Below are 20201 nucleotides of genomic sequence, written 5' to 3'. Positions count from 1 at the left end.
TCCGTCCAGTGGTTATATCCGAATTATCTGGTGCTGGAGTAAAGAATATCTGTATTAGAATTTAAAAAGTTTGAAAATAGTGAAATTGTGTTCGTTTACTGTGAAAGCTTCTTTCATACTTTTAACTTTTGTTATTTATAGACAGGAGTGTTATATGATATGATAGCTCTAATCAAGATATAAAATCTTTACTGCCTACTCACAACACGCATTATGGGGTAAACAAACCGATGAGTCAGAAGCTAAAATTTTCAGTACGATCAACACCAATGGATTACATCTGATTCGTGGTGCACCTAGGAATCTAGGGTATCTGTCTATGATGGAGCCAGTGATGTTTTGTATTAATAAACTTATAATTTTCACCTGCTTCAGATATTTTTATATGCCATTTATTAAACTTTTAGTTTTTCAGTAGGTAAAGTTAATTTTGCATCTAAAACCTAAGTACGTAAGAGACAATTTTCCTGGGCTTACTTATTGCAAGCCATATATTGATTGGGGGCAAATAAACATATCCGGTTTTGTCATAGAAATAATAGGTAACTTCTCGCAACAGTTTCTATGTATATGACATTATAGTATTTAACAAATAATTATCTTCATCAGATCAGAATTAATTTTACCTTTATAATAAATAGGTTAAATGAAAACACAATCTATTCATACTAATATTATATTACGATTAAAACTAACTTAATATTATCTATAATTAGTCTAAATTGATTTCTAGCGACAACCCGTGCCGTCTGGAAACATTAAGAACATTAACACTTATTTTATTTACAATTTGTCTTCGCACTACTCCACAAATATCTTAAAAGAATTTGACACAAGCCAAGTAAAATCAGAATGTGAACTTTGTACTTTTTTTCAGAAACTTTCCAGACAAAATTACATCACTTAAAAATTTAACACAACTTTCATTTTACACGATATGTGATAGTATTATTACAATACGGCATTTGATCGGCAGGCGGAATTGGATGTTACCCCAACAGTTCGCAATGGAACTAAAATCGCATGCGAGTTCGCACGCCGTGTCCTATAGCAATGGTGAATGAATGTGATGTCCTATAGCAATGATATTTCACGTAAACATGCAGAGATACTACATACAGATAGTAGTGCTAAAAGATTTTCCTTCGTATCAGACAAGTCTCAGGACCTACAAGACGTACTGACACTGCCTGAACTAGCATGACAAATAAGAATGTTTCCGGAAAAATACGGAAGGAATTTTTTTTCGCACTACATCTGTGTCTCTTTATTGCTGAACAATATAATGTCATATTATGTGTAGTACAGCGCTTTTATACCACTACGAACTGTGGTTTGATTATGCTGTGCTATTTAGAACCAATATGTTGACGAACATGCTGTTAAATTACCGTATTTTAAATACATTATGGTGCCTCCTCACGCTTTCAGCGAAAAACAAAACACGAACGTGTGTGCCTCTTCTGTTTGATATTTGTCAAGTGTTCTGCATTGGAGGCGGTTTTTCGCACAAATCAAAGGACTGTCCTGTCCAACAATTTGAGGATACCGCGTTTTGTTTAGTGGTGTTTGTGGCAAACACCAAGAACATGGAGCCGCTATTAATTCACAAACACTTACCAAATAAACAATCCAACACTTCACGTAGGCACAGGCAAGTTCTTAGCCACTAACAATAAAATCTGTTCCGTGCTAAAGCACCAGTTCTGAATATCCTTCGCGTGCTTGCACCAGTATTCTCCGTGGCGCGGTTCTGCGGTCTTGCAGCGGGTCTTGACTTCCTCCTGTTGTTGTTCGTTCCCGTGGAGTAATTCGAACTTGTAGAAGTACGCCCAGGCGTCTCCGAAGTCAGCGTCGATCTTCACCTGTGGGGAAAATTAACCCTTTGAACTTGGAGAAGTCTATTTACACATTGTGTCATTTACGAGTTCAAAGGCTCATTTACGACTATCGTTGCACGAAAAACGTATTGTATTATGTAAAATATACGTGCGATATCTCATGAGAAGAAGCGAGACTCGCCTCGCCTATGATGAATGTACTTATGTCTTCAACATTTAATGGCATGACAGTACTAACCTATACACCCATCCCATCCTTTTAAAGACACGATCTATGATATTTACAATATCTACTTTATCAACTTATAACGTCAACGTCTCACCAACCAGAACTCACATCGTTTATCGCTTCAGGTTGACAAATATTTTTATTCTTTAATAGTGAGTAACTGAATTATATGATTCGGAAGTATCTAATTTATTCATGTCATTTTCTTATGCGTAATGTATTTGTTGACAGACTTGCAAGATTACGGTGTTGTAGCGGATGTGCTTTTGAAGTCAAATAACTTGTTTAAATAAGTGGTATCTTTGGTGTGCGGGTATTTTTGTGTCGGATACATTTACATTCCGAGACGTGCGTAAACATTTTTTGTGGATTACTTTCACGAAAAATACATCGACGATACTTTAAAGCGCGAAGTACGAGATGGAATTAAAAGCGTTAATCGCGTTTGACTTCCCTTAGTAGTATGATCCTTAATGATCCTTATTAAAGTTGATTTTTGTATAACTATATTTTTTGGAATTGTCAATGACAAATGTTTTTGGACTTGGTTGGATTGGTCAATGATAGCGACTAAGGACCCACTTAATTTATTTATATATCATTTATTTTAATTCAATTTGTATTTTGGCTTTATTTGTATTTTGTATTTATTTTGGCTCCGTTGCGTCGTTTGCCCCGGTGTAGGATTCGGCAGGTTGCCCCGGAACCGCCGAAAAACCACACCTTTCGGCCAGAAGTCTGCGCTCGCGATGGTGTCCTGCAGCGGCCGCGGCACGCGCAAAATAAACGAGCTAAAGTGCACGTAGTGACGCGACTGCAGCTGTTGCACTCTCAGCGTGTAGCCAGTTTTCCGGCGAACGTAGTCCACCACCTCGTCTGCCACGACGGAGTAGTGCAGTTATATAATATCCAATTCAGCCGCCCGATCAAATGCCGTATTGTAATGAAACTCACATGCACTTCACGTTCCAAAGATTTTACTGTACAAAGTAGTTTCTATAAAAGCGGGTCTTACCGTTCGGTTGAACCATTCCCGGCACTTGTTCAGTTTCCTCTCAGTCCAGAAGAGTTGTGATACAGCCAGCAACACGTAAGCATCGTGCTCGCATTTCTTAAGGGCGTCCACCTGTGGACAAAATGGACAAATATCTAGTGTCAGTCAGCATAACCACTATTTTTTTATTAAGCTTTCATTCGTGCCCCGCTGAGCCACTCACATTAATATGACACATTTTAGTGGTTAGATTGTAAATTTTAAAGATTTTTTTAGTACATCTTACGCCAAGAAAGGTTTGAAAGTATTAGAGTTTTCGCTAGGAAAAAGTTGAGATATCAGAAATTCACATGACGTCCAGTAAAGAAGGTAGAAAATCTTATCGTGATTGTATGAGATCAATTAAGGCAGCGCATAGTCAGGAACCATCATCATCTCTATAAATTGAAGTTTCATCAGTGTGACTCGCGTCACGCGTAGCAATCCATACTAATATTATAAGGGCCACTTGAACCAACGAAAATGGAGAGTTAACCCGAGGGTTAACCCTCCATTTTATATGGAATTTGACAGTTGACAGCCCACTAACCCTGAGTTAAATGGTTGGTGCAAGTGAGCCTAAATGGGAAAGTGTGTGTGTCTGTTTGTGTTTGTCCGTGTTTCACGGCAAAACGGAGCGACGAATCGACGTGATTTTTTAAGTGGAAATAGCTGAAGGGATGGAGAGTGACACAGGCTAATTTTGTCTCTTTCTAACGCGAGCGAAGCCGCGGGCAGAAGCTAGTAGTGTAATAAATGCAATTTTACAATGTGTTACGCAATGATATTATTACGCATACTAATGAATTAAACGTGTGGTGTTTGTGTAACTCACGCTCTTGGTCTTCCTCTGCGGTCGCGACTCCATGAATATGGCGTCGGCCCACAGGCGGCCCGCGGTCGGACATTCTTGCAGAGCCTTGGCCATTACAGCGTTTGCTATTTCTGCGCTGCCGTTTCGCCTCTCTAGACGAACGCTTTCCAACCTGAAAGAAATGAAAGTTTAAGTAAAATTACATACTGCATAGATTACATACTTACCTACATTAAAAAGTGGCAACATCGTAGTGTCGTTCCGTTTTCTTACACATGATTTGAAAGGGACGACGCGAAAATGTTGTCACTTTTTATTTTCTGCTGTTTTGCCAGGTTATACAACTTGTCAATATCGAATCGAAATCTAATATAGAGAAAATTCTAGGTATTGATATAGCAAAGCTATGAAGGCGCCTTGAATAATATTTCGACCAGCCATTTTAGTTCGACTTAACTTGAAAGTCTATGCTAAATATAAAATTATACTTTGCACATACATTTTCTTTTCGTTTCGTCAGATTATTAGACTAGCTAATCCGTTTCATAAAATCATAACATCACGCTCAGCGACTGTTGAGCTAGCTCCATTAGTTTTTCAATATTTACTAGAACCCTAAATGGTTCACATTGGTTTTTCAATATTTGCTCACTGTTCACACAACATACATACGTTTACCCAAGTACGCGTACGAAGACCGGTTGACGACACATGACGTCACACACATACGTCACGGCCCCCCCTTCATTAAAATACCTAAACTACTTGTACCTAGTTATTAAGTTAATAAAAAGAAGATAGTACTATGCTGGAGTTCTTCATTCTTCATAAGAAGATCTTATATTGAGGAGTACACTGAACACTCACCAATCACAGAGCCTACTGTACCTACTAAAATTGCTATCACTTACCATAGCTCAGCATTCTTTGGGTTCCTTAGTCTAGCCTTCTCGAGAACTGATCTGGCTTTGGTGATGTGTTTTAATTTCTCCTCCAGCCTTGAAAGTAATATCCACATGGGAACGCTAGTTGCGCATTTCTTCAACTGAAACAAAGGTTTATTTGACACATAACATTTATTTGTGTTGACCTTACTGAAGATCAAATTTCTAAAAAAAAAATACATTAGGACATTCGTTTTGAACTAGACCTCTAAGTCTTCTCATAGTGTTGTGTTCCACCGGTGAGTAAGGCTGCCAGAGCTCAACGAAGGGTGCGGTGTGCTGACGACGGGAGGACCTACGGAAATAATTTGTCCCGTCTATTGTCCTTTGAGTCGTCGGCACCCCAAAACCTCCTTAGAAATAAGTACACAGCAAAAAGGTGTGTACAAGTTTCTAATGGGTCGGCAACGCGCATGTGACACCCCTTGATTTGCAGACGTCAGTAGGTTACGGTGACTGCTTTTATGCTTTATAGGCGGACGTAGTATAAAAAATGTGAGAAAATTAATAATCTTTCAAATACGGAATCTACGAATTTCCAAAAAAAAAGGCAAAAATAAAAGTAACTATTTTCATTCGCGCTCGCCTTGCTCGCTACTTGCCAAATGTGATGGCGCCCTAAGTAACACTCTTTTAGTATTTTGAGCTTTAAACATGCAAAATTGAACCTTACCCCCTGAGTATAAGTGTTATGAGCGTCCTCATCCTTGCCCATCTGTTCCTCGATTTGTCCTTTCATCATATGCAGCTTCGCGTAATCGCCGAACACTTTGATGGCCTCTTCTAGAAGTTTCAAGGCTACTTCTAGGTTGTTGAGCGCCCATTCCAATTTGGCGGACTTTATCATGACCTGTTGAGAAAATACAAGTTAAGTACAATGGGAGAGTACGCTGTTAGTCTGTCAGAATAAATAATACAATAAATATTATAGAACATTTAGTCTTACACAGATTGTTATTATTCTTATATTTCAAAGAACATAGCCCCTCGATACACGATTTAATGAAATTGGCTCGATAGAAAAAAATTGCAGATTGGCTTGTCGTCATGTTGTGTGTCGTTCAATTATTCACTTTGTTATATATAATATATAAATACTTATATACATATCTAAAACATCCATGACTCATTTTGAACAAATATCTGTGCTTTTTATCACACAAATAAATGCCCACTTTTCGGGATATCCGCCCCGGTGACATCGCGCTCTCACAGGGTCACTACGATTAGCCAGACCGCTCGTCAAGGCCATTGGGTGCTGATATTAACGGCGGCCGAGTTTGGTAGACCGTTTAGATACAAACTCAAGCAATAGTGGCTTTAAACCAGTGTTTTGCTAACTCGAGACAAACAAATTAATCTAAGCTCAAAAGAATATGGGTGGAGTCTCGATACACTGTTAGTCTCGAGTTAGCAAAAGTTTTAGTAGTAGTTTTACAACCAATTCTACTAGTTATGCATCTTATATCTGCTTTGCCAACATAGGTGGTAATATTGTTTGAAATTTGAAAATCGAACATCTCGCTAGAGCACCCTAACGGCCCAGCCACGACATTGGTCTAAGCGCTACAGCGGTGAGCGGCAGCTATAAGTGCGAATGAAAAGTCCCATCGCTGTGTCTCGCTCCAATGTATGGCCGCCGCTCACCGCTGTCGCACTTAGACCAATGTCGTGGCTGAGCCGTAAACCTGACATGAAAATAAATATATTTTACAATGTGTCACAATCGAACACATTTGAGAAATATAAAATTATGAATATGTAATCACGTACCCTAGGCGTAGGAGCCGATGCCCTAGCTTTGGCCAGCAGCCGTCTCGCTCTGTCGTACTCTTTGTTCTCGCTCTCGAGTTTAACAGCAGCGAGCCAAATCTCTTCCGAGTTTGGATTGGCTTGGAAAGCCAGGGACAGGATACCACGGGCTGCTGGGACATCACCTATGAAAAAAAAACAATAAATACGAGTAATCGATTAATTATGAGACAAATACCGTGATGACGGGTTGAGAATTTTACCACCCCCTTTCCTCTTGTGGATACAAATGACTTTGAGTCCCGTCGACTTTTAGAACTGGATATCCGACGGGATGAGCTGAAGGCCCGCCCACCTGCGGCTATTCCATATAATTATATTAACGGTGTGCTGTCATGCCCGTCGTGTGCACGGGTTTTCGCAAATAAAATCGGCTACGTGAGCCACATGCGAGCACATCAACGTAATCAACAAAGGAGTTGAAAACAGTCACCATGGTCGGATACGGCCGGGAGATATATATACCGTAGAATTCGACTGTTGTGGGATATGAATGAATGATTTATTTGCATGTGAATATTGGGTTTTACATTAATAGGTGTTAGGTACAATATTTAATATTCGAATCTCCAAGATTCTACCTATACAGAATTACATTATATTACATTACATTGTGATGGGCTGGCAACCTGTCACTGCAATAATCACAATTTCGTTTTCTTTCAACCCTTTAATTGGCACAGAACCTCAGACTTCGGGTAATGGAACGTTTGCTTCTTTACCACCGACGTAGTATAAAAAAATGGTGCAACAAAGCTTGAAGACTTGCGCGTTGCGCGCGTCTCATGTTGTTTCTCTAGGTACGCGGCGCGTAGCCAAATAGACTTCTTTAAAGAAAATACAGCAGAAATAGGAAAGTATTGTTCTTACCAGCCAGCCATTTGGATTTAGCTCCCATAAGCCACAGGACCTCTGATTTTGGACAATGTGCAACAGCCCTTTGCAGCAAAGCCTCCAAACTTGCGCGCGTGCCGTGTTGTTTTTCTAAGTACGCGGCGCGTAGCCAAATAGACTTCTTTGAAGGGAACACTGACAACGCGTAGCCATAGACTGCGCGGGCGCATTCATATGCGCCTTCGTTTGCGCACTGGAAATAAAGGTACATAAAAATGTAGCATCTTTACGCATTTATTTTAGTAAGAATTAAAAATGTATTAAGACCACATTAAGGCGTTTTCAGGCTATGTCTGTCTGCCAGAGTGTCTTACATGGAATTTTTATTGAATTTCGTTTACTGTGATGTACACATTAATTTAATATTTACTACATCTATACACTCAATGACATTCATTTTAATCCAAAATACTCACCGCTTCCGCATCTTCCATCCAAGTGTGTTTCTGATCCTCTTGTTCAATGCCTTGTCCAATAACAGATCTGATTATCGCCTGAAAATAAGTAAAAATTATATGAAGTTCATGAAGGAATTCTCCGATTGTACATATAATGAACTCCCGACGTTTTTCATCAAGAATGTGGTTTTTCAAAAAAGAGTGCAAAGGTTTTAAAGGATCGGCAGTGCGTATTTCTAACGCTTACCATCAGGCGAATTATATATTTATTTTTCTCCAACATGGTGTTAAAAAATGGTCTCTTTTCTATCACATTTCTGTGTAAATATAAAATCATACAACAAATAGCATATTCGATATTTACCTGGCAAGTATGAACCGCGCCAGATTTCTCGGCCTCCATAGCTTCTTTGAACCAGTGCTCGCGGTTGATCTCAACTCCGTTGGTGCTAAGCGATGTGATCGCTCGGTCTACGATCTTTTCCACCATGTGGGTGTTGCCTGCGAAAAATATGGTTTGTGAGACACGATATATGAGGAACACTTTTAGACAATTTGTTTTGAACGATACAATTGACTAAGCTCTATAAACTTTCTTTTAAATTTTATCAGGGGATTACCATAATATTGGCACTGACGATTCAATAATGTTAGTTACAGATGTAGTGCGTAAAGGATTGCATTCGTTTTTTTTCCGGAAACGTTCGTATTTGTCATGCTAGTTCAGTCAATGTCAGTACATCTTGTAGTGAGACTGACTGAAATAGCATGACTAGGGTTGTAAATAGAAAAAAAAAACCAAATGTTTTTTTTTTCAGAATTGTGAAAAAAAAACATGAAAAAAAATCCGAGCACCTTGGTTTTTTTTCTAAAAATTGTTTTTTTTTTTAGATGAACAAATAATACGACAATAACGGTTTTTCGTGAGTTGTAACGTGTTTCAATAACAATAACGTAAATTTTAATTCAATTAACATTCAGTATACAAACGTTTATTGGGGAATCCCCGATGCTGCGTGTAGCGTGGGGAGCTGGGGAGGCGGTGGTGTTGCCAACAGTAAAAAGTGATAACTACCAACTACAGATTTCGTAAATGTTACTTTTATAAGACCAGAAATTAAAGTTATTTGATTAAATTCGTTTAATAAGTCTAAAAAACCGTATAAAAGTATTAACTACTTTAAAATTTTGAGATTTCGTACTTTAGAAAAAAAACATACTCCAGAAAAAAAACTGTTTTTATTCACGGTTTTTTTCATGTTTTTTTTTCAAGCCAGAAAAAAACCGTTTTTTTGCAACCCTAAACATGACACGTTTGTACGTTTCCGTAACAATACGAAGGTAAATCTTTTCTCACTACATCTGTAGATCTAGTAAGTAGTACTGCTACATTAAAGCTAAAATTTGATATTTCCCTATCTATTGCTAGAATGTACTAGAGAATGTCAACTCAACACTGATAGGGCACTATCTGACAATGTGCGAGAAATAATAATATAATAAATATATAAGAAAAAGGTTTGAATTATTGAAACTTACCATGAGCCTCTTCAAGCTTGGCAGCAGTCACCCAAATCTGTCTATCAATAGGTATATTATCTCTAGCCTTATTCAAGACCTTCCTAGCGTTTTCATAAGTTGCCAGCCTTGCTAAAGCTAGCCACAGTTGCACACTAGTAGGACAACATTCTACTACGCGCGAGAAAAAGGTTTAAATTATTCAAAACTTACCATGAGCCTCCTCAAGTTTAGCAGCAGTCACCCAAATCTGTCTATCTGTAGGTATATTCTCTCTAGCCTTGTTCAAGACCTTCCTAGCGTTTTCGTACGTTTCCAATCTTGCCAAAGCAAGCCACAACTCTACACTAGTGGGGCAGCATTCTACGGCGCGAGAGAGTAAGATGCGGGCGTCTTCAGGGTTTTCTAGCTCGACTGCGGCCTTCCAGAGACGGACTGAGTTGGGGATGTGTTCGAGAGCTTTGCGGTAAACTCGTCGTTTAGCCTGTAAACAACGAATTATGTATATTATCGAGTTGTGAAATCAGGCATTGCCTGCACAGTCGCGTGATAAAGGCTACCACGTCAGGCCTTCCTTTTCGCACTATTCGTAAGTGCGGGACGGACCGAAGCGACAAAGTTTATCACATTAGTGTGCTACGCCCACAGGACGATGTTATGTACAGGTAAAGAGCCAAAAGAATTTGAACAGTTTATTTAGAAATTCATATTCCATATTAGCGCTTCTTATAGCGCTTTAATTGTTATTTAAATGAACTGAATAATCTTTCATTTTGCAATATTAAATTATAATCGGTGGCAACATAGTCTGTATTCTGTATATATTATAATTTTGTAGATTCCTGGCTCACATGAGCTAACGACCGCGCATTTTGTCTGATTCTCTGTTGTAAACTGGTCAGTACCACTTTATTGATACCAATAAACCCTTCATGATGTAAAATCATTCATACCTTAGGTTCCTGTTCTAAATCTGCTGCCTTCACCCAGATCCTCACACTGTGCGGTAGATTCCTGGCTGCATGAGCTATGACAGCGCGGGCAGTGTCACTAGGTTGCAACCTGGCCGCTTCTAGCCAAAGCTCTTCGCTACTCGGGTTCACTTCGCAACCCTTCATAATGAGATTACGGGCCGATTGTACTTTGCCTGTAAATATTGTGTCATAAAATAAATAGGCCAATTTAAACGAATATTTTGATATCTAAATACATCGACACGTACACACACATCATGGTTACATCTAATTTATATATAGTAGTGTGACTACTTAAAAAACACAAATAAAAATTTGTATAAAATAATTTGATTTGTTTCCATAGTTGCGTATCTAAATACATCATTAAGATTTTTCATGTGAACATTTCATCAGTCATTGCATCCTGGAAAACAACTTGTTTTGTTAAGGGGCGATGTATTATGAAGCTTAGTAAACATCAGCTGCTGCTTCGGCGGTAAGTTGGAAAATAGCAGCCTCCCAAAACACAATTCAGTCATCACATCCTTGGTAAAGTGATAGATAGTTTAGAATTTTTGTAAATGAAAAATTACGTCAGCCCGTTGCACGCGTATTACAGAATTGTCGCCAAGAACGGTCATTAATAATTATTGATCTATTTGTGGCTAAATTGTATTTGTAGTTTATGGAAAAAAGATTAAAATAAATATCGTACAACAAGATAAATTTACCAGTGACTTCCTCTAATCTAGCACTAGCAATCCAAGCAGGCGGGTGGTTTGGATTTGTCTCTCGCACAGACTTTAGCAGCAACCTAGCTTTCTTTATGTCATTAATATCTCCTCCGTAGGTTGGTATCATTGACTGTAGATCAGTGAGGTAGCCTTTGGGATCAACCACTGTTTGACCGGTGACCGAGTCAGAAACCTGTGATAATTTGACGGTCATAAGTGTGTTTCTGGCTTGACCGATCTTTCGCAAGTCCAGGTCACCTGAAAAATAATGCATGATATTTATGAATAGAGAAAAAATTAAATTAAAAATATGTTCACATATTCACGTAAACATCCTAGACAGAGGTACACTAAAGTAACTTTGGTTTTTATTTTAGTAGTAGCTTTTGCCCATGGCTCCGCTCGCGTCAGAAAAGACAAAAAGTAGCCTATGTCACTCTCCATCCCTTCAAGTATCTCCACTTAAAAAATCACTACAATTCGTCGCATCATTTTGCCGTGAAAGACGGACAAACAAACAGACATACACACTTTCCCATAAATAATATTATTAGTAAATCTTAGTGCACATGTACAGTACTGGACAAAATTCTTCATACACCGACATAAAAAAATAAACTTTCTATCATAATTTCTCTACCCTTAAACTTAACATCACAGTTGTGTTGAAAACTTTTGGCTAATTTCATGGCGTACAACATACAGACAACAATATATCAATGATTGTACAATTATTGTTTTACATGGGTATAAATATAAATATTAGTACTTTTGGCTCTGGACAAATTTGATCATACAGTAATTAAAATACGAATGAAATGCAATGTATTAGTGTGTATGGCTTTCATCTGCTTTAGATATGGCTGCTTGTCTCAGAGGAACATTTTCAGGTACAAACTGAAGGTATTTATCTAACCCAAGCTTTTTCCTGTGTGCCTACTAAAGTAGGCAAAGTGGGTATAATTCAGAATAACATTTGATATTTTCTTTGTTTTTCCAAAAACTTCCTTAAATTTTGGCTAGGATTGATAACATGAGACTATGTCAGCCATTGAAGCTACTTAATCCTATGAATCACAACGAACGCATGAAATAGACATAGTAGTATTTTCTTTCAGTCATCTTTTCATATCTATTCAGACGGGCGATGGCTGAAAGATAATACCAGTATGTATATCTCATGCGTTTGTTATGATTAATAGGAATGAATAGCTTGAATGGCTAACATAGTCTCATGTAATCAATCCAAGCCAAAATTTAAGGAAGTTTTTGGAAAAATAAAGAAAATATTAAATGTCATTCTGAATTATACCCACTTTGCCTACTTCAGTAGACACACAGGAAAAAGCTTGGGTTAAAAAATAATTGTACGATCTTTGATATGTTATTGTCTGTATGTTGTACGCCATGATATTAGTTAAAAGTTTTCCAATACAACTGTGATGTTAAGTTTAAGGGTAAAGAAATTATGATAGAAAGTTTATTTTATATGTCGGTGTATGAAGAATTTTGTCCAGTACTGTATAAACAACTTACCAGATGGAGTCAACATCCCTGGAGTCATAACACCAGGCATCATAGAAGCCAAGCCCGAGTTTGGATCAATGGACGACGTGGATTCTCCTCCCAAATTCCTGGATAGTACACTATCCGGCAGCGGGGTAAACTTCTCAGCACGAGGGTTACGTTGCTTTCTATTACGTGCGTCACCTACTTCGGGAATCGCTGACCATTCATCTTCCGAGACAGTTTTCAGTTCTCGCTTTAGGTCAGAAAATTGCTGTTGTATTTTTGGTCTGGAAATTTATTATATGGTAAACTACTAGGGTTGCAAAAAAACGGTTTATTTTCTGGTTTGAAAAAAAAAAACATGAAAAAAAGCCGTGAAAAAAAAAAGGTTTTTTTCTGGAGTAGGTATGTTTTTTTTCTAATGTACGAAATCTCAAAATTTGCAAAGCAGTTAATCCTTTTATACGATACTTTTGACTTAATGTTAACTATTAAACGAATTTAATCAAATAACTTTAAATTCTGCACGGGTAGCATGGTCCATTTGTTAGTCGTATACCTCGAAATAAAAAAAATCCTTGTAGCTTTTCACCTATTCGCGTTTTGCCGCGATAGCGTATTTTGTTGTAGCGTGTAATATCGATAGTATATTTTGTTACTCGCATATATTTTCAATAGATTTTTACAACAGTAGCAGATTTTAATGTAGCGTTTATCACTAATAGCCTATTCAGTTAGACGCAAATATTTTTAGTCGCATTTTACCTGGGTCGCATACTATTGTATTAATGGTTTAAAAAAAGGCTACATCACTGGGATATAATACGTGGTCAAATGGACATATATCAACATCAACATTTGCATTAGTAATATAATATTTTATTAGTAATATCAGTGATAAGCACAACGAGGTTATATAACCAGGAGAAAACCTACAAATGCGAAATGCATTTGCTAAACAAAACTATAGAACTAAAGTGCTAAAAAAAAGGAAATATCAAAATATCTAATAACGCATTACAAACAAATATCTATTGAGGTGAAAAGCGACTACAGTGAAAAAAGGCAGGATAATAAATATACTACTACTACAAGAAAAAAATATTGTTCAGAAATTTTGAGATCGCGGCGAAACGCGAATAGGTGAAAAGCTACAAGGATTTGGGATTGTCCAATGGGACAGATACAGCAATATCTATGGGTGAGATTCCTGACATGTTTAGCAACTACTTTAACTCTATAAACAATAGTATAAATCAGGCTCAGTTTACGAAATCGTCAGTGCCTCCATATGTAACTAGTACAATGTTTGTAAAACCAACAGATAGAGAGGAACTGAAAAAAATTATATCAGGATTAAAAAATAAAAAATCCTCTGGCTATGACGAAGTCACTTCAATGGTTATAAAACATACCGCAAATTATATTTTGGATCCTCTTGTACATCTTATTAATATGTCTATCTCGGAGGGCAGGTTTCCAACCTTGCTAAAAAAGGCAGTTGTAAAACCTTTGCACAAACAGGGAGATAAACTTTTTGTAAATAATTATCGCCCAATATCCTTGCTGCCAATATTTTCTAAGGTATATGAGAAAGTAATGGTAACTCGTCTTTGTAACTACCTAACACTAAACAAAATTATAGCCAAGGAACAATTTGGCTTTCAGAAGGGTATCTCTACCACTGATGCATTGTTCGAATTGACAAATTATGTATTTGAGTCACTGAACCAACAAGAAAATGTAATCGCTGTCTTTATTGATCTTTCTAAGGCGTTCGATCATGTGGACCACACGATAATGCTAGACATATTAGATCGTTATGGTATAAGAGGAACTATAAATGATTGGTTTGTGTCTTATCTTACACAACGTGAGAACTATGTAACTGTGCCATCGTTAGATTGTGAAAGCCATACCATGGTTGACTTAAAATCAAATAGCACAAAGCCTCTTTTTGGGGTGCCCCAAGGGAGCATACTGGGACTAGAGATGGGTAGGGGTGAGTAAATACTGAGTATTTACCCGTAATTTACTCAAAGCACCGAGTAAATACTCGTATTTACTCATTTGGGTGAGTAGAAACTGTTACCTAAAAATAATTTATAAAATGAGATTTAAGTACTTAGTCGTGTTTATTTTAACTGTGTGGACATGTTTAAATGAGATTTATATTATTAGAAGCTTATAGGAGTCTTAGTTTGTCGAAAAAGAGGTAATCATTGTGAGAAAAAAATAGTTATAATGTTCAGTTAGCAGTTTTGTTTTAAAAAAAGCAGGTATTTACAGTAAAAGTATGAGACTTAAATTAAATTGATGTTCTAGATAACGGCATGACGTTTGGAAGTGATTGTTAATGTGGCACTTACGACCTTTTATTAAGGGTTTTCTAAAGAAAACTCAAAAATGGCTCAGCTGATGACGTTTAAAGTACTAGTTTTGTGTTTTGTATTATATGGGCAATAATTTGACGGTTTCTGGATATTTTTCCAATAACGAATTCGAAAGTTATAAAGGTATAAACATTATTTCGGCCTTAATTATCGTTTTATTCTAAAACTGTTCATATTATTAAAAAACTTTTTTAGAAACATTCAATTAATTTTTAAAGACCTATCAGATAATGTATACACTGGTAATTTCTGAATTTTATTTTTGTGAAAAATAGTTACATATATGGAGAGCACGTCTTTAAAATAAAATTCATATAAATTTGATTACTTAACTTAGTAGCCGATAACAAAATACACCAATATTTCTAATTTGTATTTCCATTTCTGCACGCTAAATAGTTTATACCCACCAATTTGAGTAAAAACGAGTAAATACGGGTATTTTGAGTAAATACTGAGTATTTACTCGATATTTACTCTTGAGTATTTACTCACTACCCATCTCTAACTGGGACCTATATTGTTCTTACTTTATGTTAACTTTCTTCCAAAGGTTACATCTAAACGTGTCATCATGTTTGCAGATGACGTCTGTGTACTCTTTAAGTTTAAAAGGAATGAAGTAGAAAATCTTACCGTAGAAATAGAACAAGCTCTGGCTAAAATTGTTGATTGGTTTAAAACTATTAACTTATCTACCAATGTAAATAAAACCAAAATTGTACATTTTAGAAACATTAAAACTAATTCATTAAAACTTGATATCAATTTAAACAATGCAACTGTCGATTTTGTGGAGGAAACTAAATTTTTAGGTGTATGGGTAGATGAAAACTTAAATTGGAAAAAACATGTTGATTCTCTCAGTAACAAGCTTAGCAGCTTCGCTTTTGCGCTTCGAGGACTGAGACGAGTTTCCACTCAAACGGCTGCCTTGCAATCATATTATGCATTTTTTCAGTCAAATATGATTTTTGGACTAGCAATTTGGGGAAATTGTGTAGACATACAAAGATTGTTTATACTTCAAAAGAGATGTGTTCGTATTTTGAGTGGATTAATGTCAAATCGTGAATCATGTAGAGAATCTTTTAAGAAATTAGGTATACCTACTCTGACATCACTGTATATTATGGAGCTATGCAAGATTGTAAGGCGATATCCTAGTACATATCCGCCGAAAACAAACTTTAATAGCGAAAGGCTCAACAAGATATTTGCCCATGACGTCCAGGCTCCTGTGAGCAAATCAGCATTGTTCATGAGATGCCACAGGCAGGTAGCGCAGGGGTTTACAATGCCTTACCGATAGAAATAAAGTCTCTTTCATCCACTAAATTCCTCAATCGTCTAAAAAAATATCTTATCGAACTGTGTCCATATAGTCTTAAAGAGTACTTTCAGCTTGTAAAATAAAATAAAATGTATTGCATGTTAGTTTTACTTTTGTAAACATTGTTTAAATAATGCTACACCAATCTGGTAAAATTGTGTTGAAACTTATTAAACATGTACATGTACCATCTTATGTAAACATACAATTTATGGCAAATAAATGAAAAAAAAAATGAAAAATTTTTTGATTTCGAGGTATACGACTAACAAATGGCATGGTCGCGCGATAGACGATAAAATATCAGGCCGTCTCTATCGCACTATTAGTAAGTGCGATAGGGACGACCAGATGTTTTATCATTTATCGCGTGACCATAATTGCCTGCCAAGTCTTATAAAAGTAACATTTACGAAATCTGTAGGACGTAGGTGGTAGTTATCACTATTTACTGTTGGCAACACCACCGCCTCTCCACGCTGCACGCCGCATCGGGGATTCCCCAATAAACGTTTGTATACTGAATGTTAATCGAATTAAAATGTACGTTATTGTTATTGAAACACGTTACAACTCACGAAAAACCGTTATTGTCGAATTATTTGTTCATCTGAAAACACCATATTTAGAAAAAAAAACCATGGTGTTCGGTTTTAACATTTGTTTTTTTTTCTATTTGCAACCCTATAAACTACAGTTTTAATCAAACAATTAGTCACTTAATGACCCATATGCAAGAAGGTGGTGGATGGAGGACGGGGAATGGCCATCAACCAACCAGCTGGGTGGACAGCGTTAAGAAAGCCTGCCAGGGATTGACACAGGCGCCCATTATTAGGACTGCAGAAAACCATGATCAATGGAGAGCTTTGGTGCCCTCAGAGAGGAAGGAGAAGACATGCAAGAAGAAGAAGTCAAAATACATCCATCTTACCTTTCCTGGCGATATCTTTCCAAGTCTTCTTTGAGTCGTTTTTCTCTATATTCTTTTCGTTTCTCATCCATTCTTTTGTCAATTGACTCATAAATAGCATCAGCTTCTGCATCATCTTTGTCGTATGGATCCTAAACATACCAGATATTAATTAGCTATCCTTTTGTATTGCTTTACATAGACACAGACATTATATTTAAAACATTCATTGCAGCCAAAATGTGACAGCCCATGTCAATGTTCATAATTAAAATTATTATTCTGTAACGCCACAATCATCATGTCTAGTAAGTATTGAAATTATGAGACTAGATAGCTGAGGTTTGGCACTGTGGCAATGTGTTAATTTATAGGGTTAGCCAATCAGACCATTCAGTATGTATAGCCAAAGTTAAGAATGTTTATTTGTCTAATGTTAATGATAAACTATCTTTTTCTCACGGCTTTGCCCGCATGCTAAAAGTAATTTTATTCAAACATTAAACTTTGGACCCCCATTTCACCCCCTTAGGATGTAAATTTTGAAAAAAACCTTTCTTAATGCTCTTTTACACTATATAAAGAGCCTACGTGCCAAATTTGAAATCTCTAGGACCAGCGGTTTCAGCTGTGCGTTGATATGACAGTCAGTTTCTTCTTTTATACATTTATAAGTACAGGTTGAGATGGGTATGTTAAGGTGGTTTGGGCATGTAGAGAGGATGGATGAGAGGAGATTAACGAAGAAAGTATATGAAAAAGGAGTGAAAGGGTCAGTTGGTAGTGGAAGACCTAGGCGAACTTTTCTTGATCAAATCGGGGAAATATTGCAAAAAGGCCAGGTCAGAAGTACTCGAAACCGACGAGCGTGTATGAGAAACGTTATGAAAGTGTGTGAAGCGAAAGTGGTTTGTCAGGATCGTAGTAAATGGAAATCCGTGATCTCTGCCTACCCCTCTGGGAAACAGGCGTGATTGTATGTATGTATGTATGTATGTATGTATAAGTACAGGATCTAGTCCTTAAATAGGAATATCATTAGCATTACCTTTGAGAAGAGTGATCCACTGTATCCTGAGAACTCATCATAGTTAGAATCATTCAAGTCTTCATCATCATCTTCCTCCTCGTTTTTCTTGCGTTTCGCAGCAGGTGGTGCGTGTCGGTCATCACTAAACAGTTAATAAATTGTTATTTGTTTTACAAGTAACTTGTTTAATCGCACATGCCAATATTGAAACCAGAGTAAGCAAAAGATTTTAATTAAATATTAAAATCTTTTGCTTAATCGTTTCGCAGCAGGTGGTGCATGTCGGTCATACGGTCATCACTAAACAGTTAATAAATTGTTATTTGTTTTACAAGTAAGTTGTTTAATGGCACATGCCAATATTGAAACCAGAGTAAGCAAAAGATTTTAATTAAATATTAAAATCTTTTGCTTAATCGTTTCGCAGCAGGTGGTGCATGTCGGTCATCACTAAACAGTTAATAAATAGTTATTTGTTTTACAAGTAAGTTGTTTAATGGCACATGCCAATATTGAAACCAGAGTAAGCAAAAGATTTTAATATTTAATTCCAAATTCTAGTTGTCCTAAGGCACCCCAGAGGTGCAAAAGGGCCTTCGACAGCTTGCGCCACGCCTTCATATCTTCAGCAACTCTTGTGGCCTGGTCCAGCTCAAACCAGCCAAATTCTAGTATCCAATTCAAAATGCAGAATCTTTCAAGCGTTGCGAGGGTTTCAAGGAATGTAGATTAAACAAATTTTGCCACCAAGTGAAACACAAAATTTTCCACCATATCGCTTTTCGGTGAAGGAAAACATCGCGAGGAAACCGGACTAATTCCAATAAGGTCTAGTTACCCTTCGGGTTGGAAGGTCAGATGGCAGTCGCTTTCGTAAAACTAGTGCCTACGCCAAATCTTGGGATTAGTTGTCAAAGCAGATCCCAGGCTCCCATGAGCCATGGCAAATGATGATGATGATGACCGACATGAGGAAAATATCGATTGATTGTTGAATAAAACCCATCACTTCATTAAACATTTTATGACTCAAAATCATCATTATACGTCAATATTACCAGCTAGCTTCGGGAATCTAGAAAGTTTCTTCAAATTACTTTGCACACTAGTGGATAAAGTGCCACATTCTCACCAGTTTTCGATGTATCAAGAGAGCGTTTACCAGTTGTTGTGGTTAAAAGATCAATCTTTGCAAGTCAAGTAACAGTATTGTTTATTTATGTATACTTACGATACGTCGTTGGCATCACGAGCGGGACCGATATCAGATCGAGTAGTGAAACCGGTTGCTCTGAAATGTTTAATATTAATTAAAATTACTTAAAAACATCGATAATAACAAAAACTTACACAATTTTGGGTAAAATACGTACCCTCTGCCAACACCAGCAACATAACCTAAAGGTGCTGGGATTCCGAGAAAATGCTTCTTGTTTTTATTAACAAACGCTTGCGGTGGCACAGACATTGTTCAATTACCTCTTATTTATTGCCTAAGATTAAAATTTCCTTAGCTTTCAAGAAAATAAATACCAATTCTTTGTAGCTATTTTGGCATTACATTTGACGTATAATAACGAATGTTGCCACGTTTAAAATGATAGGAACTAAACGTAATAAACGTATGTACAGGACGGAAAAATTCCGTGGAAAAATTACAGGACCATAGATTTAGAATTATTAAACTAGATTGTGGAATCACATTTTTTGCCATACTAAATTGAACCTTATCACAGAGACAGAAAGGTGATCGTATCAGACTAGCGAAAACGGTCCACATGAGAGGGCATTGTTTGGGCTGGTGTCCCTCTCGCACGTGTGACCAGTGTTAATGAGGTTACCATAGTAGT

At 37.0% G+C, this 20201-nt stretch overlaps 1 protein-coding gene across 1 annotated transcript; it reads right to left on the bottom strand.

Moving 5' to 3' along the window:
- Window positions 1-660: 660 nt before the first annotated feature.
- On the bottom strand, window positions 661-19925 carry LOC125230830 (pre-mRNA-processing factor 6). Its single transcript, XM_048136060.1, has 17 exons — window positions 19725-19925; window positions 19583-19642; window positions 18370-18493; window positions 17343-17473; window positions 12710-12969; window positions 11171-11431; window positions 10437-10630; window positions 9697-9967; window positions 8330-8466; window positions 7984-8061; window positions 7544-7760; window positions 6635-6798; window positions 5535-5711; window positions 4829-4962; window positions 3939-4089; window positions 3086-3196; window positions 661-1865 (listed from the first exon to the last, which is right to left on the bottom strand). The coding sequence occupies exons 1-17, from the start codon at window positions 19817-19819 to the stop codon at window positions 1641-1643; spliced, it is 2790 nt and encodes a 929-aa protein (XP_047992017.1). The 5' UTR covers window positions 19820-19925; the 3' UTR covers window positions 661-1640.
- Between the last annotated feature and the right edge of the window lie 276 nt (window positions 19926-20201).

This window comes from Leguminivora glycinivorella, chromosome 11, assembly GCF_023078275.1.
Source record: "Leguminivora glycinivorella isolate SPB_JAAS2020 chromosome 11, LegGlyc_1.1, whole genome shotgun sequence".
NCBI classification, from domain to species: Eukaryota; Metazoa; Arthropoda; class Insecta; order Lepidoptera; family Tortricidae; genus Leguminivora; species Leguminivora glycinivorella.
Note: the sequence above shows the minus strand (reverse complement) of the source record. Positions and strands in the feature narration are given on the sequence as shown.